Source organism: Pituophis catenifer, unplaced genomic scaffold (assembly GCF_029215685.1).
Source record: "Pituophis catenifer annectens isolate HBS135680 unplaced genomic scaffold, rPitCat1.0.hap2 SCAF_11, whole genome shotgun sequence".
NCBI lineage: Eukaryota > Metazoa > Chordata > Lepidosauria > Squamata > Colubridae > Pituophis > Pituophis catenifer.
Genome location: NW_027256891.1, coordinates 1,764,207 through 1,791,900, shown reverse-complemented (window position 1 = coordinate 1,791,900; position 27,694 = coordinate 1,764,207). Strand labels below are relative to the sequence as shown.

Sequence of the window (27,694 nt, the reverse complement as noted above, 5' to 3'; positions counted from 1 at the left end):
CTAAGTAGCCTGATTAGCAGGCAACTCAGCTGGGATCGTGAGAGCTTGGCTGGTCAGAGCCATTTAAAAGAAAAAAAAGGCTCTAATGATCGCGCGGCTCAGCTGGGCATGGGGGGCGGGGGCAGGGATTTTTGCTACCGGTACCAGAAAATGGTTTCGGGGTATCTGGGGGTTGTGAGGATGCACCTGGTAGGGTGGGACCCCTGTGGGAGGGGGAGGACTGGGAGGCACCAACCCTATCTGGCTTTATGGGTCAGGCAATGGTTCTGATGGAGTTTATCAAACAACATTTTCCTATTCACTCTCTCAGACACATACAATTTAGCTACTGATAATAGGATAGAATAATAGGATAAGATGATTTCTTAAAATGTGTTGTGTTCATTGGCTATTGCAGAAAAGTAAATTGCTCTGCATGATTTTCACAATTTATTGAGTTTATTATTTTCACAAGATTTATTGAGATGAAACAGAAGGGAACAGTCATTGAACTATTTACCATTTCAAACACAGACATATGATATTCTTCTGCACGCTATCTGAATGGAAATAATATTTTATTTCAAATAAAACAAACATTAACAATTCTTCCAATATCATAATGGTCTCATGTCTCATGTTTTTACATTGATTCTGGCTGTAAGACATTCCTTTGTGTTCAGGTCTGATCTCAGGAGGATAATGTAGCACTTGGGGATGAAGATGCAGCCCAGCAGACCAGCACTGGAGGCACTTAGCATTTAGACACAGACTGTGGCCTCTCACACACTCCTAAATGGGGCTTTTAAGTGACAGTGGGAAGGGTTATGGGATCAATCTCACAACAACATCCTACAGGGGTGGTCCAACAGTTGTCCCTGGTGGCAGATCAAAGATTGTGAATTCCTGACACCAGTTTCTGTGGAATCAAACGCAGGACCCAAAAAAACCAATAATTCAGGCTCAGTGCAGTTATTATTTATTCAGTGTCCACTGGAGGAATTTCCCTCCATACAATAGTGGGAGGAAAATTTACAGACAAAAGGATGCACTCATATTTATACATTCCAGGAAAGGAGGAGAAAATGACAATCATACATATGCATATTACATTCAATAGATCATGTAAGAGTGAATATTCATAATTAGCAAGACTCAAGTAACCACCACACCCTTGTATTGTTGCTACTCTCAAGAAAGAGTTATTGTGTAAATAAAAAAAAAAAACATCTCAGTTGCGTTGCCACAGCAGTTTGGGTGAAATGCACTGAGAAATGAGGGCATCAACATTGCTCCATACATTCCTTCTATATTTCTGTCTTGCTAACATGCTCCCATTTGTCCAAGAAATTTGTCTCCTCACAATTCCATACACCCTTTATTTATTTCAAGAAAAATAGTTGGCCCACTCATGCATGGAGAACATCTTGGACCGTTTTCTACATTTGGACTGTGGAACATGTTAAAAGTTGATATTCTTCTGTCTCATATTTTTATTCTGGTCGACAGCTGCTCCTTTGTGTTCAGGCCTGGCCTCAGAATTATAATGTAGCACTTGGGGATGAAGATACAGCCCAGCAGACCAGCACTGGAGGCCAGGATGGAGAAGACCTGCACAGCCACCATGTATTTTCCTTTGGTGCTCAGGTAGGTGGGCACAAAAGACACCCAGACACTGCAGAAGACCAGCATGCTGAAGGTGATCAGCTTGGCTTCATTGAAGGCCCCAGGCAGATTCCTGGCCAGAAAAGCCACCGTGAAGCAGATGGCAGCCAGGAAGCCCATGTAGCTGAGGGTGATGTAGAACATGACAACAGCCCCTTCGTTGCACTGCAGAATGATCTCTCCAGGCTGGGAGTGGAGGTCAGAGTCAGGGAAGGGGGGAGAAACTCCCAGCCAGATGGAGCAGATGACAATTTGAACAGCAGAAGAAGAAAGGATGATGGAGTTGGCCAAGCTCTTCCCCAACCATCTCTTCACTCGGTTTCCTGGTTTTGTGGCCAGGAAGGCCAGCACCACCATGATAGTTTTGGCCAAGAGAGAAGAAATGGCAACTGAGAAGATGATGCTGAAAATCGTTTGTCGGAGAAGGCAGGTGGCTTTCCTTGGTTGACCAATGAAGAGAGATGAAGACAAGAAGCAAAGCTGGAGGGAGACCAGGAGGATGTAGGAGAGATCCCGGTTGTTGGCTTTGACAATGGGAGTTTCTCGGTATTTAATGAAGATGATTAAAACAAGGCCTGTGGTTAGGAAGAAGAGTAGGGCAAAAGAGTCCAGGATGATTCCCAGATGTTCTTCAAAAGACAGGAAGGTTATAACTTTGGGGATACAGTGGATTCTGTTCTCATTTGGATATTTATCATCCGGACACTTGGTGCATTTTTCCGTATCTGAGAAAACAAAAGAAAAAATCCTTTATTATCTTATACTTTTATTTTTCAAGTTATACCTTCTTCAGACAATAAGTCATACCAGGAACATACCAGGAACACCAGGAACTGTATCTGAGAAAGCCAAAAACCAGTATTTCTTTAACATTCTATTCTTTTAACTTTCAAGAAATATCATCTTGGGACAAAAGCTAATAAGAGGGACATTTTCCATGATGCATTGCTTAACAAGTCCAAGAAACTTTTTTGGAAATACTATTTTCTAAAAATATTATAGCTCAGGTGTATGAAATTGGGGGAAGTCCAAGGACCTAAAGCATTTCCTGGTTAATAAGAAGAACTCTCCTAGAAACCTACTTTATTAAAGGTAAATAATGAATCTGATAATCTTTCTAGGAACACTTCCTGGGTCCTGCCAGGTGGCATTTCCCAATACACTGAACCAGTGGATGTCTTTCCTCTGAAATCTAGTTTGGTGGTAGAGAAAGATCATTTCAGTCCATAATGTAAACATTACACAGCGTCTCTGAAGTAAGATTAATGAAGATAACATGAGAGTGGTTTTTTAAACACCCACCCACAGTATTTACAAAGAAAAAGAAATTTAGGTCTGTATTTTGTTCATGAGAGAGGGGGGAAGGAAAGAGAGAGAGAGAGAGAGAGAGAGGGAGGAAGGAAAGAAGGGAGGGAGGGAGGGAGGGAGGAGAGAGAGGGGGGAGGGAGGGAGGGAGGGAGAGAGAGAGAGAGAGAGAGAGAGAGAGAGAGAGAGAGAGAGAGAGAGAGAGAGAGAGAGAACAAGCTGAAAATATCCAAAAGGATCTTATCTCTGATCCTTCAAGAAGATATTTCTGCTTATAGTGGTTGATGACCTTAATAGAATCGATTGCTTGATATAACTTTTAATGCATCAATTTAGGGGGATGACATAATGTCAATATGCCTCAGATGAAGAAAAGCAATGGACATAAGACAAATTTCAAACAATTCAGATGTTCCTAGAAAGGTTAAGATGGAAGGACACATCCAAACTAACAGGCAGAGGAATTATTTTCCCTGACAATGATAAAGTTTGCCCAATCTGCTTTATCTTCCTATCTCTTCTTAATCTCTCAACCTTTCAGTTATTCTTCCCATTAAATATGAAATTGTGCATTTTGAAAATAAACAAGAAAACAGTTAAGCTTAGAAGTGTTTTTTCACAGTACATTCACAAAAATGCTCTGGATGGATCCAGTTCTGCAAAGCCTCCCATTTTCCTCAGTGTGACCCACCTTCCTGAGTGGAGATGGTCCCCTCCGAACAAGGAACGCAGTCGTAGCAGCAAACTGACTCTCCTTCTCGAGCCCTCTTGACAAATCCAGGTTGACAACTTTCCATACATTTGGACTGAGGCAGGGACTAAGCAGAAAAACAAGGAATGCCAAAGAAAATGTGTTAGGACTCACCACCCATGGAAAAGGGAGGTAGACATGGACATTAGCCAAGAAGCTTCTGATCTTCACTGAGGTAAATATGAAATCTCTGACTCATTCCAAACAGATGTAGGAGATTTTATTTGTATCCATCTCATATATTCATAATTATGTCTATACTTACTGTATATCTGTTATTTAATACATACATACATACATACATACATACATACATACATACATACATTTTGTATATGTGAGTTTTAGTGTTGGCTGTGCACCGCCCTGAGTCCTTCGGGAGAAGGGTGGTATAAAAATTTAAATAATAATAAATAAATACACCAAATATATATTTTGCTGATAAAGAAATAAAGGGAGACTAGTATTTCAAGCTTTTTAGCTCTCATCAGCCAGCCATACCCTTATGGCTGGCCGATGAGAGCTAAAAAGCTTGAAATAGATCTATGCTAGTCTCCCTTTATTTCTTTATCAGCAAAATATATATTTGGTATAAAATGGTTTGTCGTGAATGCGACTGCTTGAGAGCTCCTGGATTGGAGCTGAAAGGCAAAAGGGAGCAGAATGCCCCCTCCCACATGTTGGGGTAGACCAGGTGTCTCGGTAAACATATATATACATATATATATATATACATATATATATGTAGGTCTTTGGTTATTCGAGTTTTGTCCTGCATAAAATTGGAAGTACCTTGGCGATGTTTCGACGAAGCCTCATTCGTCATCTTCAGGCTGGTGTCTTCGGCCTTGTGCTTCTAGGAGCAATGTGTGATCATGGTTGTTTCTTCTTTCAACTGCCAGTGGGGGAATGAACTGATTAGGTGGGAGCATGGCTGTGTTCTGATTGGGTGGAGGTGTGTTCTGATTGGGTGGAGGTGTGTTCTGATTGGGAGGGGGTTGGCTGTGCTCTAATTGGCTGGGGGTGTGTTCTGATAGGGTGGGGGCTTGGTTGTGCACACAAAGAAGAACAAAAAGCACTCACCAACTTGAGGAAAGACAATAACATAATCATTCTCCCAGCAGACAAAGGTAATGCCACAGTGGTGTTAAACACATCTGACTACCAAGCTAAACTATCCAACCTACTCCAAGACCCCGCTTACAAACCTCTAAACACAGACCCCACCACCTACCTGGAAAAAACCACCAAATCCAAAATAAAAGCCTCTCCCATCAGTGAAGCGATCCAGCAAAGAATCATCCCCAGAGAGAAATCATCCAGATGCCCCAAGCTCTATGGCCTCCCCAAGATACACAAAGAAGGAACACCACTCAGACCCATAGTCAGCTCCATAGACTCACCTCTACAGAATCTTGCCAAATTTCTTGCCAAACAACTTCAGTCCTACACAGAATCCATCACCTCACACGTACAAAACTCATTCCACTTCATAGAAGCAATAAAGAAACAAAACCTACAACCCAGCGACCTACTCGTGAGCTTCGATGTCATATCCCTCTTCACCCAAATACCTATTAAAGAAGCCTTGACAGCTATCCAAAACAAATACAACCCTCCAAGCACATCCTAGATCTGACCAACTACTGCCTAACCAACACACACTTCATCCACAATGGACAAAGATACAAACAGATAGAAGGAGCACCTATCGGATCACCCCTCTCACCCGTCATCGCAAACTTATATATGGAACACTTTGAAACCAATGCTTTAGATAAATCTGAACACAAACCCAAACTCTGGCTTAAATATGTAGATGACACTTTCATAATTTGGCTACACGGAAAAGAAAAACTGGACAACTTCCTCACACACCTCAACAGCCTACACCCCAAAATACAATTTACTATGGAAATAGACGCTAACAACCAACTCCCCTTTCTGGACGTCCTAATCTACAAAAAAACCCAACGGCTCCCTAGGACACACCATCTACCAGAAAAAAACACACACCAATCGCTACTTAAACGCACCATTACATCACCACCCTGCACAGATCAACTCCGTAGCCAAGACTCTCATCTCCAGAACCAAATGCCTAGCTGACAAAGACCACCTGAAAACTGAATTACACACTCTCACAAATGTATTAATCTCTAACCGATTCCAAAGAAACACAATTACCAACCTAATCCAAAGGGAGACCCCCCCCCCAAGAACCGAGACACAAAACAGGACAATGGCATCGCCCTCCTCCCTTACATCAAAGGCACCACAGATAAAATCAGCAAAATTCTCCACAAACACAATATCAAGACAGCCTTCTGCACTGACCAAAAAATAGCCAACATCTTAAGAAACCACCACCATACCAAGGCAACTGACCACCAAGAAAAAGAATGGCATTCAAGGCAGGGGTGATGTGACTGGGTGGGCGTGGCCATTTTTTTTTTTTACTTTTAAAACCATTTTTTCTACAAGCTCTTTAGCAAAGAGGTTGCTTTCAAAAGGCTCTGATGATCCCAGCTGAGTTGCCTGATTGGCAGAAAAGCCTCTGCCGATCAGGCAACTCAGCTGGGATCGTCAGAGGCATTTAAAAGAAAAAAAGGTTTTTTTTCTTTTAAAAGCCTTTGACGATCCCAGCTGAGCCGCACAATCATCAGAGGCATTTTTTTTTTACTTTTGAAAGCATTTTTTTGGCCGAAGAGGTTGTAGAAAAAATGCTTTTAAAAGAAAAAAAAAAGCTCTGATGATTGTGCGGCTCAGCTGGGCATGGGGGGGGGCAGGGATTTTTGCTACCGGTTCTCCGAACCACCCGCCTCCATGGCTACTGGATCAGGTGATCCGGTCCGAACCGGGAGCATTTCACCCCTGATTCAAGCGGTTTTCAGATGAAGAGCTGTCTTCCAAGCCAAAGTCCCAAGGTAAATCTTTCAAATTTTCCCTCGTTACATTTGATATCAGGAAAGGCTTTTCTTTGGATCACGTTTTCTCAATCATGGAATTATACAATATGAGACATTATACAAACAATACACTATTGTAAGCCATCCAGAGTCACTCTGGACAGGGAGACAGGCAGCATATAAATGTGGAGAAGCTGAATTCTAATTGCAAAGCTTCTTTTCCACTAGGATCCACAACATCTCTTTACTTAAAGTTGGAAGGGACCTTGTAGGTCATCTAGTCCAACCCCACACCCAAGCTGGAGACTCAACACCATTTCTGACAAATGGCCGTCCAGTCTCTTCTTGAAAGCCTCCAGTGATGAAGCTTCCACAACTTCCGAAGGCAACTTCTGTTCCACTGGTTGATTGCTCTCACTGTCAGAAAATTTATCCTTATTTCCAGATTGAATCTCTCCTTGATTAGTTTCCATCCATTATTCCTTGTCCGGCCTTCAGGTGCCTTGGAAAACAGCTTGACCCCCTCCTCTCTGTGGCAGCCCCTCAAATATTGGAAGACTGCTGTCATGTCTCCCCTGGTCCTTCTCTTCACTAGGCCAGCCATGCCCACTTCCTGTAATCGTTCATTGTATGTTTTAACCTCCAGTCCCCTAATCATCTTGGTTGCTCTTCTCTGCACTTTTTCTAGAGTCTCGACGTCTTTTTTATAGTGTGGTGACCAAAACTGGATGCAGTATTCTAGTTGTGGTCTTACTAGGGCTTTATAGAGTGATATTAGTACCTCACTTGATCTTGATTGTATCCCTCTGTTAATGCAATTTAGGATTGCATTGGCTTTTTTGGGTGCCGCTGCATACTCTTGACTCATATTTAATTGGTTGTCTCCTAAGACTCCAGGATCCCTCTCAGTTATTGCTATTAAGCTTGGTTTCACCCAGTCTATATGTGTGCTTTTGGTTTTTCTTGCCTTACATTTCTCTACATTGAATTTCATTTTGTTAGATAGGGCCCAGTGTTCAAGTCTATCAAGATTCATCTGGCTCTTGAGCCTATCGTCTAGGGTGTTGGCTATTCCTGCCAGCTTAGTATCATCCACAAATTTGGTAAACTTCATTGGATTCAGTCCAAACCTGAACTCATTCTCTAGTCAACAGAATTGCCTTCTTCTTTGATATTTGATGACAAGGAATAAGCAAAATTGAGGCTATCAGCACCACAATCCCCGGAACTCAATGGATCTATCCCCAGGTTTATGGAGATAATAAGTATAGACAAAAGGACCATCATCTATGTCCTAAAGAATCATCATCCTGGATCCCAGGTTCTCTGAATTAGCTTAGAACATTGTTCCATATCATAGCATTTGAAGGACACTTTCTTCATTACTAGTGAAGCCTCCCAAGCAGTCTAAGAAAATTATGATTCCTCACATTCAGTTCTCAGTGAAGGTCATCCACCATGGTGATTAGGCTTAGCCCAAAGAAAATGGTTCCTAAAGTTTGGAAAACAGAGAAAAACACCAATATTTCACTCACCTTGTTGTGCAACTTTAGCCTTGAAAGAACATCTTGGTTGATAAGAAGTCTCCCTCTTTTAAACGTCCCTGGGTGCTGATAAATGTGATCCATCTTGGGGAGAACCACCCAGCTCCTGATGACCAGATCTGCTGCTACATCTCCATTTTGGTCCAAGTACAGTTTCCTTGCAGAAAAATTGCAAAACTCATTCTTCACCAGAAAGGGATGGAACTAAAATGGAAACTCCAGGAATGTTAAAAGCCAAAATTTTGATTTCTTCTCTCATGTTGTCTTTTCATGTTTGAATTTTTTACAGTTAACTGACCTGCAAGTATTCTTAGTTGGGAGAATAAGAGTCACCATTATCTTCAAAAGCAAAAGCAAAAACAAAAAACAAAAAACAAAAAACAAAAAACAAAAAACAAAAAACAAAAAACAAAAAACAAAAAACAAAAAACAAAAAACAAAACAAAACAAAGATTTAACAAAATATGTTAATCAAACTTCATATAACCCCCCCCACACACAGACACACACTATTTCTATACCCATGATGGTGAACCTACGGCATGTGTACCAGAGGTGCCACGCTGAGCCCTCTCTGTGGGCACGCCCGCCATCGCCCCAGCTCATCCAGCTGGTTGTAGGGTTTTCGAGGCACGCATGAGCGCCGGCCAGCTGGTCATCAGGTTTGGGCACTCTGTGCCTAAAAGGTTCGCCATCACTGGCCTATGCTATTTCAGACAAGTGGCTGTCCAGTCTCTTCTTAAAAATCTGATCATTTCTTGTCAGCATATTTTCCTCCATCCCCAAGCTCATTTCCACATATCATTAGACTTGTTAATGGATTGTGGGAATGCTTTGGTTATAACCCGATTTCATCAAAGTATTAACCAACATCTTCATGTGATCATGATTAGAAAACAAGTTAAGTGAGTGTCAGTTCATGTGATAATTAAGTGGAAAAAGACTAGGTTAAAAATTGTAGTCAAATAATTTTCACTATTCCTCAAAGAATTGGGGAGATATGAATAAAAATTAATCCTTGCTCATCTATTCCTCAATATATTCATTATAACAGGCAGATTGAATTGATAATTCATGATAATTTGATGCATGATTTACTCCAATTCTTAGATAAAGCTACTTAGCTCACTTTTTAAAAACTCCTAGCTTTCAACAAGACATTAAAAAGAAAAATGTGCATTTAAAAAGGACTTTTTAATGCACTCTTTTTTAATATCTTGTTTTTAATATCTTGTTTCTTGTGCTTTGTTTTTTTAATGTTTTCGTGGTTTGTTTTTGAACTTTTTTAGAAATAAAATAAAGTGAAAACTAAAACATTCCCAGCTTCCAAATATATATATATATAATTTCTCAACGGTGAAAGGTGCATAAATTAAATCCAATAGAAAAATATCTGAAAAATATATTTAGCAATTTGGACTTGACAAAGTAAGGTATATCGTATAAGAATAGATGGATGAGAGCTCTGTCATGTAGATCTATCCTTAAGGCTTCATTTGTACTTTTTGATATTAGTAAAAATGTATACTGGTCACTGATTATAATAAAATTGGTGGTAGCAACTAATTTATTAGAGGAATAATCATATAATTAACTTGATAATTACAAGGAGAAAAGCTAAAAATCAGGAGGGGTCTGGAGCCCCTTTTCCAACTGACACAATCTCTTGGTTGGAGAAGGGGGGATTCAGCCCTCTTCCAATCACTGCAAGATTGCAGACAGAAGCTTAAGATCAGCTCACTGTTATTCCAGAGTGTCAGACATGGAAACATGACTTCAGTCACAAGAGGGGACATTCTGGCTGAATGGGAGGAAAAACATCCTAAAAAGAGGAGCTGTTTTAGAGCTGAGCCAGTGAATGAGAGTTCAGTCTCCCCTTCTCTGATTGGTTGGGGTTTCTGCAGAGAGGAGGGGTTAGATTAGATAGCCTCAGGGGCCCCCTCAGATTTACGAAGGAAAGAAATCAATACAATCTAATCATAAACCCATAAAGATGGGAGTCAATTTAAAATGCACCCATCTTTTTCTTAATTAGACGTTTTTAATATCAAAATACAGATATATCTGTATATTTGTAATATATCTGTCATGATGGACAGATCTTCGGAACATTATCCTTCGAGTGATCTTTGGAATATTAGGCCATGAATGATTAAATTGGCCAAACTCCTTTCCTTTTGTGGTACACAGAGGCTCAGATGGTTCTCCCGCATCTCCTTTGGGTACTTTCTCAAAAGTAACTAAGGTGGATGGATCCTTGTCAGGGCCTCTTACCTGCCATGGCTGCAGCCTCAGAGCCCCCAACCTCTCTTCCCCCTCCTTCCTTCTCCTCCTCCTGGAGGAATAGGCGGCATTCAAGGCCTGGGCCAGAGTCCGAATGATACTGTAGAGATGGGGGTAATTCATGATCTGCATCCTGTCCCTTTTCTCCTGGGTCTCCAGTGGGGCTTTCTGGGTGCATCTTCTCCGGCCTTTGACAGAAAAGACGGGTTTTGAAAGAGAACAGCGAAAATAATGATCTTCAACCTGGGGTTCCAAAAATAGATGGGGTTCAAATGAATTATATATTTGCTCAGACTTCTTCTGCAAACCAAAGGCCCAAATACTATGGACAAATTTGAGAAGTTTGTGCCTTCTAATTGTGAAATGGCCCAAGACTGTCAAGATCCAGACTTTCCCTTCAATGGGTCCTGGCAAATGCCTGAGTGCTAAATGGAAAGGAAGAATTGTGGCCCAAAGGGAATCGTATTCTACGAAGTGAACAAAGACGTTGACTTGTCTCCAGTTAGAGAGGGCCTCCCTGAGGGCTGCTGTGTGACCAGTTGTTGAGAATTGTTGTGATATAACAGCACAAATTCCATTCTGGACAAGCATAGGAGAAAAAGTCCTCATGAAATTCTCTCCCTCCTCTGTGCCTGAAGCAAAGAGACCAATCAAGGTCCATCTGAAATGGAGGAGCAGTTGGACAATCGCTGGGTACTGGAATCCTTGTTTGGGGAGCATCAGGTAGAAAAAGGGGAATTTACTTTTATCACTCAGAGCCTCTGAAACAGGTTCAGCACTGATCTGAAAAAGCAATGAAAAATGTTGTGTTATATTTGGGGTCAGATCAAATCCAAATATTAGTTCATATCCAAATATTAGTTCTCATGAACATATTAGAATAATTCATTGTTGACTAGCCATTAAATCATATCAAAATGCATAATGTAGAACACAGGCCATTAATAAATCTGTTTATAAAAACAGAATGTGAGAATAAACTAAGAACAAAAAAGAATGTAAATTATTTCTGTATCATCCTTACAATTAACCACAATCAGACCCACATATCCAGATCTCAATGGACCTGCTTTGCTGATACAAAGGGCTGTATTATATGCATTTTTAAAAATTCTGATGACCCAGTATATATATTGTTTTAATATGTGGATCCCAATAGGTTTGTTTATGTGATGTTCAGTCCAAAATACTCATCTCTCTCTTTCTTAGACAATTGACATTCCAATAATAGAAGTTGTACAAGACAAAGGGAGAACACACCTCCCAATATAATTTGTCAATATATTTGTCAGATTGTACAATATAATTTGTACAATCTGAGATGCCTTTAATTGAAATTTTACAGTTCTAGCACAGAGAATATTGGGAGTCTGTCAGATTCCACAGTTTTAATTGTAACTATATACACTGATTTTAGGCAAAGGATAAATTGCATAAATTCCCAATTCAGTTCTTAGGACAGCACCTTTTATTCGTCCTTAAGATACTTCTCAGATGCTGTCATTGGGTTTGTTCCAGTAGTGTTATATATTAAGCCCTAGACTTCAATTTGATATAAGGGCTTAGGGTAAGTTTGACATTATATACTTTAACAAATGGAAAGAAAGCTGGATAGCTATGTGTTTTTTTAAAACACTAAATTCACTTGTGCCTTTTCTCTAAGTGGCTCCTGTGGATGATATGGGAAGCAATATCCAGTCTCAGTGAAAATTAACCCAGGTAAGGAAAGGTGTTACTGGCACTGTTGGCTCACAATCAAATAGGCATATATGGCTGTGATGTTGCTTTTGAAAAACCATAACTTTGATTCATCAATTATCATTGAATGATTATATCAGTGGGAGCAAAGTTTCTTTAATAGCCTAGCAATCCAATTTATGAATATAAATAAAAAAATAAATTATCCATCTAGGCTCGAGAAAAGCCTCCGGAGCCTGGGGAGGGCAAAAACGCCCCCCCATGCTGCAGAAGGCAGACTAGGCCACACCCACCATGGCCACACCCACCCAGCAACCGGGCAGGGAACCCCTTGCTAAAATTTTTGAAGCTCATCCGTGGTTGGATCTATTGCTCACCAAACACCATCCCACTCAGATAAAGGAGCACACACACACACAAACCTGTGGGACTTTGTAGATGCCTACTAAGGTTGACATCTGGATGGAGATGTCCCTGCTAGCTCCATCAAGAAGAGCCAGAAGGTTGTCCTTCCTTCCACAGATGTAATTGGGAACATTGGCTTCTCCAGTGGAGAGTGTGTCCAGCAAGACATCTGAAGTGCGTAAAGTGCTAAAATAATTGTCATGGATGTTGTAGCCAAGTGTGAGATTATGCAGGAGCTGGGAATTCTTATTCATCACTTGAATGGCAAAAATGAAGCGTAGGGTTTCTGAATAACCAAAAGAAAGTCTACTGTAAAAAAAAAATGTTCATATTATTACCAGCGAAAGGAACATCATATTCTCTTTTTTTTTTAAATCAACCCTCTTTGTCTCCACAGGTCTACAGAGCCTTAAGCCAACATTGATCTAAAACCAAAGATCAGTTAAGTGATGAACGCAGGATTCTACAAAGAGAGGAAAATAACGTCAACTTCCTTCAGGTTTTTTTCTGCCCCATTTTTGTGGTGTGTGTCTTCCACAAAATAAGACAAAAGAGGAAAACCATGGTAATCAAAATCATCCAGGAAATTAAACATATCCTGTAATATAGAATTAAGTGAAATAAGAAGAAAAAGAGAGTGATAGAAGTGCAAATGAAGGGAATGCATCTCTATCACTCTAAACGACTTACGAATGAGATGGATTAGAAGGAGGACTATTGAAAGGAAACGTTGAATGGGATATTTCTGTTGCAGTGTTGATCATAGTAATGAGATGGTCTCCTGGCCTGTAGTAGCTCCAGGGTTGTTTTTCATCCTGGTGCTCCAAACTCAGTGAACATTTCAGTGTAAGCTTCCCAGAGACCGGCTGGGGCACCAGCAGCATCAGAACCAGAAGCAGGAGGTCCATAATTCTTGGGGCTGAATCAGTTCTTAACAAAAAGAACAAGATGAGATGAACAAGAATTCCAAGCACTCTCACAAGATGGAAATGCTGGTGGCTTTCCTGATCCAGACAGAGACAATCCAAGCTTCAGCTGGAAAAGAAAGCTCTTGCCTGCCTGAAAACTTGTGCCACACAAATGCGACCTAAGACATTTATCCTTTTCTGATGAAGGATCTTTTCCACGTTGCTTCAGTCTGATGCTTACAGTTATTGGAGAAGTAGCAGAAAACTGGGGTGGTGATTATTACAGGGAGATGCAACTTTTCCACTGGGGACCGTAAAGTTCTTTAATGCAAGGAGGGTTAGCTGGAGAAAAACATGTTAGTGAAAAACCACGGAAACATCCCTGGGGGCTCTGCTGTGTAGTGGCTGGGATTCCTCCTGTCGGGACATGTCCAGAAAGTGATGCGGGGGGGGGGGGGGAAGGTATCTGAACAACAAAGGAACTGACTTCTCCTGTCCTTCAACCTGGTCTTTTGTTTCCAGAGAGTGCTGGGGAAGGTCAGCCAGAGCTATGGAGTTTGCTGACACGCAATCGGCACCCTTGAACCCTGCCTAATGTTAAAAGTTGGCCCTGTTGGGGATTTTCCCTTATATTAGATTTCCATTATATTAGATTTCCATTATATTAGATTTATGAATCCTAAATTGGAGCTGGTTTTCAAATCGCTTCTGCCTGAAGCAAAATTACGCTTCCCATCATTTCTAGCAATATAAATTTTTGGATGAGAGCTGACTAAGGCAAGAAAGTGACAGCCTGTGGACTATCTCATTGGGTAAATAGTGAGAAAGTTACAGAGTGGATAGAAATCTTTTTCATTGCCACTGTCTCTCTTGTCCTTCATAGTTCATTTAAGATACTCAGATCCTTTCCATTTTGAAATTTATTAGTTTATTAAATAAACTGCATGCTTTGAGGTCTGTGGGTGAGATCGTGGAGGTGCCCACTGTGTAGTGGATGGTGCAAAGTGTTTTTTTGCCACACCCACCCAGCAAATTGTTTGGGGGACTGGTGACCCTCCCTCTGGTTCAGTGGTGGGCTTCAAAAATTTTTACTACCAGTTCTATGGGTGTGGCTTGGTGGGCGTGGCATGGCTTGGTAGGTGTGGCAGGGGAAGGATACTGTAAAATCTCCATTCCCACCCCACTCCAGGGGAAGGTTACTGCAAAATCCCCATTTCCTCCCGATCAGCTGGGACCTGGGAGGCAGAGAATAGATGGTGGTGGGGCTAGTCAGAATTTTTACTACCGGTTCTCCTGATCAGAACCTGCTGAAACCCACCTCTGCTCTGGTTGTGTGGATGTTCTTGGTGGGGTGGGACCCCTGTGACATTCCCATCCCTAAGGCTGTGTAAGAACCCACAGAAAGACCTCCAAGGGCTTTGAAGGAGCTGTTGAGAGTCCCCGTGTTCCTGGCTCATCTGGGTTGGTTGTACAGAGATTATATTTCTTGTCTGGAGGCGGACATTAATAAGTGCAACTTGGCCTAGAGGGGAGAACTGGGTGGGCTAAGTGAGAAGGGACAGGCAGGTCCATCCTTACAGTGAAGAACAGACAATGGCCTGTAGCCCAGGTCCATTACTTGAAAGTTGCCCCACTGAATGTCCCTCAGATTGTCCTCTCAGTGCCTTGATAGCAGATCCTGGGTGGCTCTGGGTTCAGGCTGTTCCTCTTGAATGCCAAGTTGATGCATAACAAGGCTGCTCTCCTCCATGATGTTCTCTGCCATGTCTGACTGAAGCTGGTTTGTGCCCAGAGGGGAGGAAGCCCCTTCTCTTTCAGAAATGTGCTCCCCACTCCAGCCCTGTGGAGACCCCAGAGGAGTGAAGAGGTGGCCGTTGTCATCCGTGGTTTGTTACAGGCTCTCAGGAGGCTGCACCTAAGCCTGTGTTTTGTCTCAAGGTGGCTGTGAGAACATTTCCTTGGCCTGGTGAAGAGTGTTGTGTGAATATGGTCCTTGCAGAAAGAAAATTGTCCCCAGCTTATTTCAGTTATGAATTATTGTTCAGCTGGTCTCCACTGAATTAATGTACCTCACTTTGGGACTCTGAGAATTCATCCACCCATCAGCCAAAGGGTTCTGCCTCAGAAAATAAACCATGGTTATGGAGGAAGTTAGCACCTACCCCTCTCCTAGAAAAATGAACTATTCCAGGAAACATTAAAAAGGCAGAATATTATATTTCCCTGGATGAGAAAAGGAGAAACATGTTTCCCAACACCTTTGTCGCTGGGCCATTAAGGCCTGAGCCAGTCTAGTCTACATGACAAAGATCTACCTCCTCAAAGAGTCAGCCAAGGCTGGGACTCAAAAACACAGCCGAGCGTTGCCCCTGCATGGCCCCATGGGAGTCTGACCACCATTCAGGACACAAGCTCACGTTCAGAGCCGAACAGAGGGCATAAAACCCAGGCACTCTCCGCATCTCTGCCCCCTTTCTTCACCCAAGATCTCCAAGGATCCTGTTCATCCATAAACTTTCTTTCCAAGCAACTTCCATGAATCCCGTGTCTTTTTCCCCACTTGGAACTGAACCCAGAAGGATTTTTCTCCCAACAGTTAAAAGCTGCAAGAGGGAATGCGGCCCTTAGCAAAAGGATCGGGTTAAGTGGCTTGAGTGGATATCAGCAGAGCCCATTTGTGACTTTCTCAGCTGACTGACTGGCCTGGCACTAAAAAAAACCCTTTTTTTCTTTCTAAAGAAGGAAATCTCCATTCCCCAGGACCCTCCAGTCTTCACTGCCCCCCTCCTGCCTCCATTCACTTAGGGAAAAAATGACTTTGGGTTTCATTTCATTTTCATTTCATTTTATTTTATTAGATTTCTATACCGCCCTACTCCCGAAGGACTCAGGGCGGTGCACAGCCAAACAATAAAAACACATACAATACAAAATTTAAAAAATAGAATAAAATCAAATTAAATAATTTTGGCCCCGACAAATTTAAAACCCCAAACTTTTAAAACCAATTTAAAATTGAATATATAAAATACTAAAAGATATTTAAAATTTTAAAAATCTTTTATAAAAGAGGGGGAAAATTAGGCCAGGCCGGCCTGGTGAAATAGTAAGGTCTTTAAGGCACGGCGGAAGGTGCGCAGATCTGGGATCCTCCGTAACTCTGGGGGGAGCTCGTTCCAGATAGTAGGTGCCCCCACAGAGAAGGCTCTCCCCCTGGGGGCCACCAGTCAGCATTGTTTGGCTGATGGCACCCAGAGGAGCCCCTCTCTATGAGAGCGTACCAGCCGGTGGGAGGCTATTGGTGGTAGTAGGCGGTCCCGCAAGTACCCGGGTCCTAAGGCATGGAGTGCTTTAAAGGTGGTAACCAGAACCTTGAAGCGCACCCAGAAGACCACCGGGAGCCAGTGCAGCTCGCGCAGGAGGGGTGTTACATGGGAACGCCATGTCGCTCCCATTACCACCCGCGCGGCCGCACTCTGTGCCAGTTGGAGCCTCCGGGTGCTCCTCAAGGGGAGCCCCATGTAGAGAGCGTTGCAATAGTCCAGGCGGGAGGTGACAAGGGCATGAGTGACCATGCGTAACGAGTCCCGATCCAGAAAGGGATGCAACTGGCGAATCAGGCGAACCTGATGAAAAATCCTCCCGGTCACGGCCGTCAAGTGCTCTTCTAAAGACAGCCGTGAATCCAGGAGGATGCCCAAGTTGCAAGCCCTCTCCGTGGGGGCCAATGATTCGCCCCCAATAGTCAGTGATGGCGTCAACTGACTATATCGGGATGTCGGAAACCACAGCCACTCAGTCAGGGTTGAGCCTGAGCCTGTTCCTCCCCATCCAGATCCGTACAGCCTCCAGGCACCGGGACATCACTTCAAGGGCATCGTTGGGGTGATCCGGGGTGGAGATGTACAGCTGGGTGTCGTCAGCGTACTGATGGTACTCCACCCCAAAACCACGGATGATATCACCCAGCGGCTTCACATAAATAAAGAGCCTTGATAGTACAAGGGTTTAGTGCACCCTGTTATTAACACAGCTGCCTGCAATTTCTGCTGGTTCGAATCTCTCCAAGGCTCAAGGTTGACTCAGCCTTCCATCCTTTCTAAGGTAGGTGAAATGAGGACCCAGTTTGTGGGGGTAATAAGCTGACTTTGTATAAAATATACAAAAGAATGAAGGCTATTGCTTAAAGCATTGTAAGCCGCCCTGAGTCTCCGGAGAAGGGCGGCATATAAATCAAATTAAAAAAAAAAAAAAAAAATGTTGAACAGGAGAGGCGAGAGGACCGACTCTTGCAGCACCCCACATATGAGGGGCCTCGGGGTCGACCTCTGTCCCCCTGTCAACACAGATTGCGACCGGTCAGAGAGAAAGGAGGAGAACCACAGCAACACAGTGCCTCCCACCCCCAACTCTTCCAACCGGTGCAGCATGATACCATGGTCGATGGTATCAAAAGCCGCTGAGAGATCTAACAGGACCAGGACAGAGGAGCACCCCCTGTCCCGAGCCCTCCAGAGATCATCAACCAACGCGACCAATGCCGTTTCCGTGCTGTACCCGGGCCTGAAGCCCGACTGGAATGGATCCAGATACGTCGTTTCATCCAGGTGCTGGGGGAGCTGTTGCGCGACCACACTCTCAACAACCTTCGCAACAAAGCGAAGGTTGGAGACCGGACGATAATTTACCAACATTGCCGGGTCCAGGGAAGGCTTCTTGAGGAGAGGCCTCACCACCGCCTCTTTCATGGCGGCGGGAAAGTCACCCTCACTCAGCGAAGCGTTTATAATCCCCTGGAGCCAGCCTCATGTCACTTCCCAGGAAGCCAGTACTAACCAGGAAGGACACGGGTCCAATAAACAAGTGGTCGCGTTCAGTCTACCCAGAATCCTGTCCACGTCCTCAGGGGTCACAGGATCAAACTCATCCCAGATAACATTCTCAAGACCTGCCCCTGTCTCTCCCCCTGAGACTACCCAGTCAGAGTCCAAATCTTCCCGAATCTGAGTGATTTTGTCATACAGATACTGAACAAAATCCTCGGCTCTACCCTCCAAGGGGTCCTCCCGCGCTTCCTGGTGGAGCAGGGAGCGGGTCACCCTAAAGAGGGCGGCCGGGCAATTATCTGATGATGCAATAAGAGCAGCAAAATAACTACATTTCGCTGCTTTTATCGCCACTAAGTAATTCCTAATGTGGGATCTTACTAGTGTCTGGTCAGATTCAGAAAGACTGGCCCTCCAACTACTCTCTAGGCGTCTTTTCCGGCGCTTCAACTCCCTCAGCTCCTCGGTAAACCAAGGAGCCAATTGAGATCAGCGCCGGGTCAGAGGCCGCAAAGGCATGACCCGATCCAGAGCACCAGCAGCCGCCCTATCCCAGGCGGCCACCAGGTCTCCAGTCGAGGCGTGTGCCAGAACCTCAGGAAATGGCCCAAGCTCCGTCTGGAATCTGTCAGGTTCCATCAGGCGCCTGGGGTGGAACCATCTTACCGGCTCCCCCTCCCTGCGGCGGGGTGCAGCGGTTCGAAAGTCGAGACGAAGGAGAGAGTGATCTGACCATGACAAGGGTTCAGTAACTATATCCCCTATATCAAGATCACTCAACCACTGTCCAGAGACAAAAACCAGATCCAGCGTGTTTCCCCCTGTGTGGGTAGGGCCATGAATTAACTGGGTCAGGTCCATAGCTGTCATGGAAGCCATGAACTCCCGAGCCATCTCTGACATCTCACCCACAGACGGCAGGTTGAAATCCCCCATGACCATAAGCTTAGGGGTATCAACCGCCACCGCGGCGATGACGTTGAGTAGCTCGGGCAGGGCTGTTGCCACGTGGCAGGGAGCCAGGTACGTGATCAGCAAACCCATCTGAACCCCATGACCCCATTTCACAAAAAGGGATTCACAGCCGGCCGTCTGAGGAACAGTGGCCTCCCTTGGTCTCAGACCTTCTTTAATGATAACCGCTACCCCCCCCGCCCCTCCCCTGTGACCTCGGCTGATGGAATGCTTGGAAACCTGGCGGGCACATTTCAACGAGGGGAACCCCCCCCTCCTGGCCCAACCAGGTCTCCGTAATACCTGCCAGGTCCGCACCCCCCTCCTGAACAAGATCACAGATGAGGGGGGCTTTATTTACTACGGACCTGGCATTGCACAGCATCAGCCCCTTCACTTCTGAGACCCCCGTCTGTGGGGGGGGGAAAGAGCCACTGGTCCCTTTTTTCTCCTTCAGCCGCCCCCTCCCTTCCTGACCCCCCCCCATTTTCTCCCCCCCCCAAAAAAAAACCCCAGCCCCGTGGGGACCCAGGAGAGGATCTGAGGGGAGACCTTCCTCCATCCAAGCCTGGCTTTGGGAGTCAGGGGCTCAGCTGGGCCTGAGGAGGGGCAGGAAGGCCCTGAGGGAACTCCGGGGCTTAAACCAAGATGGACTTCATTAAAAGTGCCAAAAGAAGAGATCAGCTTCCACACACAGAACAAAGTTAAAAAAGGATGGAAAAAAAAAACTACATCCAGTTTCCTCTTTTGCCAGCTTTCCGTCTTTCTACTAGAGATTCCCGCCACAAAATGGAGGCCGCTGCGGGGCCTGTGCCAGCTTTAGCTGTCCCCCTCACTGCCTGTAGGGGGCAGTCTATGGTCTGGCCTTTAAGTCATATCTGCCTTCCGCAGGCAGTGAGAAGGACAGCTAAAGCTGGCAAAGACCCCGCAGCATCCTCCATTTTGTTGCCCAAGTCCCTTTTTGGAGATGATTCTTTTTCCCTCCGTAAAGAGGTGAGCAGTTAGAATAATGGACAAATGGAGTCGAAAGAGACCTTAGAGGTCATCTGTCCAACTGCCCAGTGCAGGGTCTACTAGAGCATGTTTCTCAACCTTAGCAACCTGAAGATGGGTGGACTTCAACTGCCAGAATTTCACAGCCAGCACTCAGGGTCCTTCCTTCACTGGGCCTTTCAATGCTTTAGTTGTCCCTCTCGCTGCCTGTAGTGGGCAGTCTATGGTCTGGCCTTTAAGTCATACCTGGTCTTCGCAGGCAGCGAGGAGGACAGCTAAAGCTGGCAAAGACCTATCTGTTTCTTAGGCACATTTCACAAGGCCTTTTGAATATGAACCATATCTGATCTTTTATGCCTGTTTCCCTTTCATCTCCCCTGGAGAGGGAAACCTGGACTCTCTGGATCCCTAATACCAGATTCCAGATCCAAGGGACAACATTCTAATTTCACCCCCATAGAAGGGACAGAATCTGGGGCTCCCCAGCCTCTCCAGTTCCCCCTTCAGAGGGAGCCGCTGTGGCTGAAGCAAATTTGGGGCTCGAAGCCCCTTCAGAGTCGGTTCATCCATGGACAAGCCACGGCCCCAAGTGAAGGCAGCCGTTGGTGGTTATTTTTCAAATCTCAGGTCCAGGCCAATCAGAGCCTTCGCTTGTGACATCAGAGGCTCCTCCTAAGCTCATTGGCTGGAGCTCTCCATGGCAACCTCCAGCATCCTTGGGGAGTCTGGACCACATAATGGAGGCTCTGCTCAAAATCCCTGGAAAGTGGCTGGATTGGATGGTAGCACTGGGGGCATCGCAGGGTCTCCCTCGCCTGGGCTCCTCGGAAGAAATAGACCCTTCCCTTTAAAGCAGAATTAAGGGGGGGAGATTAGAAAAATGGGGTTCAACCAAACACGACAGACATGCTGATACCTGCCGTGTCTGCAGCCTCCATACCTGTCACCAAACTCCTCATCCACCATGTCAAAGGTTCTTGTCTCCGGAAAGGGGCTGGGGCTGGCTGGCTGGCTGGTAAAATGCACTAGAAAAATCTGCAAGGTTTAGGGGCCCAAAAATTGGCTTCAGGATGTCTCAGTTGGATGGGCACTGCAACCACAAAGCTAGAGATTGACCTGCTTAATGATTTGGGGAAATGAACCTAAACTCTGATTCCGTTGGCCAGATATAATTATTTCTCAATAACACACTTGGCCTGGTGACTGGAGTATTCATTTATTTTCATTTTTTATTACTTGGATTTTCACACCACCTTTATTATTTCTCTAAATAGCTCAAGGCAGCGAACATATCTAAGATTCCTTCTTCCCCCCAAGAACAACCTTGTGAAGGCTGAGAGAGGGAGGGGCTCGAGGTCACCCACCTGACTTTCGTGGCTGAGATGGGACTCGGGGGTACTTGGGGGTGGGGGTGGTGTGGTCTCTCTTAATTCAAATCGGTTACCACCTTTTCCTATTATCAGAAGCACCAAAGCAGTGCAAAGATGGCCAAATAGATGGAGAGACAATACTGACTCCTTTGGAGGGTTCTGAGCGATGATCTGCCTTGAATTGGACTCAGAATTAAATGGGAAGTCAGGATAGTTTGAAGAGAGATCAGTATTAAGGGATCATGTTGGTGTTTATCAAACTAGGCCCCTTTAAGTATGGGGGGACTTCAACTCCCAGAATTCTCCAGCCAGCCAGCATGCAGAATTCTGGGAGTTGAAGACTATCCATGCGTTAAAGGGGCCAGGTTTGTGGTTTTTACACAAAGTTGTTAAATTATAATTTAATCAATGCTTTAGGCTATTGTCATTTGATTGTATTAACCCTCATCTGTTCCCTATTTGTAGGTTAAGGTGACAATGAAAAAGAAGTGGACAATAGAAGCCTGCAATTGAAAAGGGCCTTGTAAGTCAACTGCCTGCCTGCCTGCCTGCCTGCCTGCCTGATTGATGGATTGATTCTATGTCATCAAGTTGATTTTGACACCAAGCAGCCCATAGATCAATCTTCTCCATGGAGATCTGTCCCCAACCTGGTCCTTTGGGTCTCCCAATCTGCCCCCATCTTCACTATAGCTGCTTATGGTGCTTGTTCTCTTGTTCTCTTTCCTTCACCCATGTCAGCATTACCGACTTCTCCAGGGAGTTTGGCCTCATTGATTGACAGCATTGAAATTGTGTAGCCTCTGAGTGGCCACAGGATGATCTGTCCCCTGTCTTTCAGATCTTCCAAAAGTTGACCCATCCACACAGTAATCAAATCCACTAACCTTACCCCAAATTGTCCTCTCCTTCTCTTCCCTTCCACCTTTCCCAACATTAGGAACATCTCCAGAGAGCTGGTTTTCACTTGATGTGCCCTCAAATGTGATTTTTTGAACCTGGTGGTTTGTACTTGAGAACAGATCTGGGTGGATTATATCTAAAGGATCCTTTGGCAGGAGGCCCCTCTGCAGATTGTTGGTTCTTCATTCTTGCTGCATCTCATGTTAGAGAAAATGATGGGCTCCAAAACTGTAGGAAAAAGCCAGAGTGGAGAAGGCAGATTAGCAAAATTGGCACTGAACTGAGAGGAGGATGTGACTGTGTCTCTCCATTTTTCAAACAGGTCAGCAACAAGAAAGAAATGGTCACACAGTCAATATCCTTGGGTGATCTTTCAGCAACCACTGATGGTCCCAACCTCCAGGTTGATGAACTGAGAAATTCCTTTGACTTTCAGACCCAGAAATTCCAGAAAGACAATCAATGGATGAAAGATCAGCGCGTGGATCAATTTAAGACCACAGCAGAAGACCTGCAGAAAACCTGCAGAAGATCATGCCATCAGTTGGAGCTAGAGAACACATCTTTGGTGAAATGCAGTGAAGAACTCCATAAATAACTATCTGAGCCAAGTGTCCATCTTAAACAAGAGAAGGCTGACTTTGAGAAAGACCTCAAAGAGGTGAGGAACCTTCTGCCAGAACTTAAAAAGCACCTCCAGAGTCTGCAGCATGAACTGGCTGAGATGGACTACAGTGTAGTGGAGAAAAGCCACTCCAGCCAACTGAGAAAGTCACCCTCTTCAGACTATGAGGGGAAACAAGAAGAAGTACCTCAAAAGTCTGCAGCAGCCACTTCCGATCTCTCAGATCTGGTTCTGGCCAGACTCACCTGGCACAGAAGGTAGCAACCCCCGCCCCCCATCTTCTCCCAGGTACACCAGATTGGAAACATGATGTAACTCTAGTTTATTGGAAGGGTACATAAGAGAATCTTGCATGTCTGAAAGTACAAATCTCCCGCCAATGCTTTTGAAAGCCTGAAAAGTGAGGGAGGGTCCTTTCTGAGGTTCTTCCTCTGCCAATTATGCACCTGGGGGCTCCCCCACCTTATCTGACTATTCCCTATTCAGCATCTTCTCCTTCTCTCCCCCAAGGTCATTTAGTGATTTTTATTTATTTGTTTCTATCCTGCCTTAATTATTTTTACAAATAACTCAAGGCAGTGAGCATATCAAACACACCTTCCTTCTATTTCCCCTCACAACAAGAACCCTGTGAGGTAATAGGTATAGTGACTGAACTTGAACTCAGGATCTCCCTCTTTCTAGCCTGGTGCCATACTTTATTTGCACATATCATTACACTTCCTTAATAATTTGTGGGAATGCTGGTGATATACCTTGATTCTGCAAAGTAAACTACTTCCTGATAATTAAGTTAATTAATTAAGATAATGCCTCATAAAACTGAGGAGGTATGAATAGCAATTGGTCCTTGCTCATCTATTCGTCTATATTGTCATTAATACAGGCAGGATAGTTGAAGAAATTTATTTATTTATTTATTTATTTATTTATTTATTTATTTATTTATTTATTTATTTATTTATTATATTTCTATACCGCCTTTCTCCCATAGGACTCAAGGTGGTGTACAGTCAAGAAAAAATATAGATACACAAACATCATAAAATTGCTAATTAGAATTATTATTATAACACAGTTTGGACCAATTAAATAGAACCCAAAATTAGATAACATTTTAAAATCATTCACATGTTCATATGTTTAGCCCCGTCTGTTGGAACATCAGGGTCTTGAGGGCACGGCGGAAAGCACGGAGATCAGGGATATTTCGTATCTCAGGGGGCAGTTCATTCCAAAGGGTTGGAGCCCCCACAGAGAAGGCCCTCCCCCTGGGAGTCGCCAGTCGGCATAATTTGACTGACGGTACCCTGAGTAGTCCCTCCCTGTGAGAATGAACTGGTCGGTGGGAGGCTATTGGTGGCAAAAGACGGACTCGTAGGTACCCAGGTCCTAAGCCATGGAGCGCTTTAAAGGTGATGACTAACACCTTTGAAATAGGATTTTGTGATGCAACATTATATCAACTCTTAGACAAAGGTACTTTGATGTTGTTTTAGAAATACCACCCAGCTTTTAGAACAATATCTATGATTTCCCAATAGAGTGCATAAGTAAAATCCAGTAGAAAAATATATAATTTTTCAATAGGACTTAACAAGCTATTCTATCTGATATAAGAACAAATGGATGGTAGCTACAATGTGAATCTTTCATTAAGATTTCATTTGTACTTTTTCTCATATCATTTCTTTTTTTTTAAATCAATTTTTTATTTTATTTTATTTTCAAAACCTCCAAAAAAATGAAAAAAAATTACAAACAAGCCCCCAAAGTTAAATAAAACTACATTAAAAAGTACATAAAAAGGAAAAAGAAAAGAAAAGAACCAGTTCTGGTGAGGAAACCAGGAGCAGGGAATAAAACCCCCTGCTGAGTCTGGCTGCCATCTTGGGGAGAGTCGGAAAAACACTTTCCTTCCAGCTCAGCCAGCAGTCCTGAGTCCTGCAGGTCATTTTCCACCAGATGTCCAGGAATTTGAACCCCTAGCATGGTCCTTTCTGACCTGGGCAACTAGAGAGCCAATCTGGGTTTCTGTAATGTATGTTATCCAATTCCTCTCATGAGTCCTGTCCAGTATGCTTGAACCTCAGGTGTAGCCCTCATCTTCCTCAGAGCACACAAGCCTATAACCACGTCAAGGTCCTGCCTCACGGGGGGATTGTGGTTCTTCACACAGTCAGCCAGATGTTCAGACTGGATGTCAGCTGTTCGAAAGGAAAGCTGCCTTTGGCAATTGACCGATGGTGGGGTTGTCAATGCCGATGGGTCCAAATGGGGCTCCAGTTGTTTTCAGCTTTCACCCATGTCAGCTATTCATCCTGGGGCACAAAAAGCACCAATTTAATATTTGAATAATAAAATATTATTTAATATTTTAATAATAAAATAAGCAAGGAACAATAAATAAATAAAACTTAGCAACCAAATTAATATTTAAAATTACCAGGCTCCCACTCTTCTTTCTTGTTAGCTTCCAAGGTCAGCCATCCCCACCCAAAATCCCCAAGCAGGAAATACAAAGCAACCAAGGACACCAGGTGACCTCAAGAGATCCCAAATCCTCTCCCTTCAGCTAGGACTCTTCTTTTAGACAAATCCTTGGTCCACTCACTTCTTCCAGCCTCCAAGGTGTCCACTGACAGCAGTCACCTGGGTTTTCCTGCCTCTTGAATGGAATCCATCTAAGAATTAAATAACAATAATATCATCATAATGGGAAAAAACTGACACCCAAATTAATTCAAACACTTATCAACCTCACATTGTTGTGCAAGGTAGAACGTCCAACATCCTTCCTCTCTCATCAATGATGGTGATGTTGGGGTTGATGGATTTGGGTATGTAGGGTTCCATGGTGATGATGGCAGCCTCAACATTTTTGCTTGGTTGCTCTGGTGACACTTGCAGACACCTTTTTCTGGGGATTGAAGAAGAAAAAAAGAATAAAATATAGCTTGACTAGTACTTATTCTTAATGGAGGCTCCATTACTGGAGCTTTTCAAGAAAAGTTTGGAAACAGGCACTTTTAAACCCACCTACCCACCCCCAAATTCCCTCTTTTTATTCCACAGACTTTCATTTTTACAGCAATAGCTTTATCTGGGTTCTTTAGTCTCAAATATTTGGTGCCAGCTGATATTTCTGCCATCTAAACTCTTCACACTTGCTGCTAAAGTTAAGTAGATAATAAGTCTCTTATTTTTAATTGTCTCCTACCTCTATTTTTACACTTTACCTTCCGTTTCATTCCTTGCAGGAAATTGCCTGCCATGGCTGTTATGATAGCCCTGTTAAATGACCCAGGACAGCCCAGTCAAGATTTTATGACATGTGCTGTGATGTCATAATCTTTGATCCAGCTATGGGGAGATGCCAGGGGTGCCTCCTCCAGCAACTGTGGACCTTTCAGTATGGAGGGTTACACGCTAAAAGAGAGATCCTGGGAGGTCTCAGGCAACCCCAGCTAGGCAGGGGGTTGGATTGGAAGACCTCCAAGGTCCCTTCCAGCCCTGAGGGATTCTATCCTTCTGTTAGTTCCACCAACATTTTGGGAGCCTTTCAGTGCCTTAGGGCTCCCCAGGTTGTGGTGATGCCAGTCCCCTGATCAGGAGCAACTTATCTGCACTGGTGGGAAAAAAATGCAGAGGCCAACGAATACATAGAAGACAAACAAGGTCACTTTCCAAGGGTCTCCAAGGACGTTCTGGGATCTGTCAGTGGATGGCCGCAGCAGTTCATTAGGGTCCATTTCTGAAAGAGAAAAGGGATGGAGGAAGAAGAATAGATGCAAAAAATAAAAATAAAAAATCAGACCAAGATAAATAACTTCAGAATTTTTTCCACTATTAATATAACATCTAAGCTATTCAATTCAACTGAAAATCTATTTGAGATCTTTTAAGAGGAAAAATAACAATAAAAACCTAGAATAATGCAGCCATGTAAATATTCAGCTGTAACTCAAGTCCATGAAAATGTCCTGATCTGTCAGTTTCCCTGAGAGTAAATCCGTTCTGTAGGTGAGCAAGACTTGATTTCTTGTCTTGGGTATTTTTTTTTCCTTGTTTGGGGGTTTGATTTTGGGATGGAAAATGACTTTGGTCATCTTTGGGGTCTACGTATTGTTTGGCCTCTGTGTTCCCACATCACCATCATTGATGAAAGATGATGTCAGACCTTCAGCCCTGGTCAACAATGCGATGGTTGGCAGTTCACCCATGGCCGGTGTTTGTCCTGGGGCAAAAGAAGCACAGATTGAATATTTTAATAATAATGAAATAGTAAGCAAGAAACAAAACAATGAATAAAACTGAGCAACCAACTTAAGATTAAAGGCTCCTAGTTTTCTTTCCTGTTGGCTTCCATAGTCCAACCACCCCCACCCAAAACCCCAAAGCAAGAAATGCAAAACAACAAAAGGTACCAGGTAACTCAAGAGAACCCAAATTCTCTCCCTTCAGCTAGGACCTCTCATCTTTGGGACAAGTCCTATGTCCACTCACTTTTTGCAGCCTCCAGGATGTCCACTGACTGCGGCCACCCGTGGATTTCTGTCCCGTCCCTGGAATCCAT

At 43.9% G+C, this 27,694-nt stretch overlaps 1 protein-coding gene across 1 annotated transcript; it reads right to left on the bottom strand.

The window, feature by feature from the left end:
- Window positions 1–1,464: 1,464 nt before the first annotated feature.
- LOC139322841 (uncharacterized) lies at window positions 1,465–27,694 on the bottom strand. Its single transcript, XM_070952090.1, has 10 exons — window positions 27,625–27,694; window positions 27,241–27,355; window positions 25,883–26,038; window positions 13,230–13,469; window positions 12,557–12,848; window positions 11,134–11,219; window positions 10,428–10,624; window positions 8,452–8,462; window positions 3,641–3,767; window positions 1,465–2,369 (listed from the first exon to the last, which is right to left on the bottom strand). The coding sequence occupies exons 1-10, from the start codon at window positions 27,692–27,694 to the stop codon at window positions 1,465–1,467; spliced, it is 2,199 nt and encodes a 732-aa protein (XP_070808191.1).

Excerpts from the sequence above, each read along its gene's own strand:
- LOC139322841 (XM_070952090.1), bottom strand. The coding sequence starts at position 27,694 with ATGGATTCCAGGGACGGGACAGAAATCCACGGGTGGCCGCAGTCAGTG. Across the intron at positions 11,220-12,556 it reads GCATCTACAAAGTCCCACAG|ATCAGTGCTGAACCTGTTTC; the intron begins GTTTGTGTGTGT and ends TTGCTTTTTCAG. Across the intron at positions 10,625-11,133 it reads CTCCCCAAACAAGGATTCCA|GCCGGAGAAGATGCACCCAG; the intron begins GTACCCAGCGAT and ends TTTCTGTCAAAG.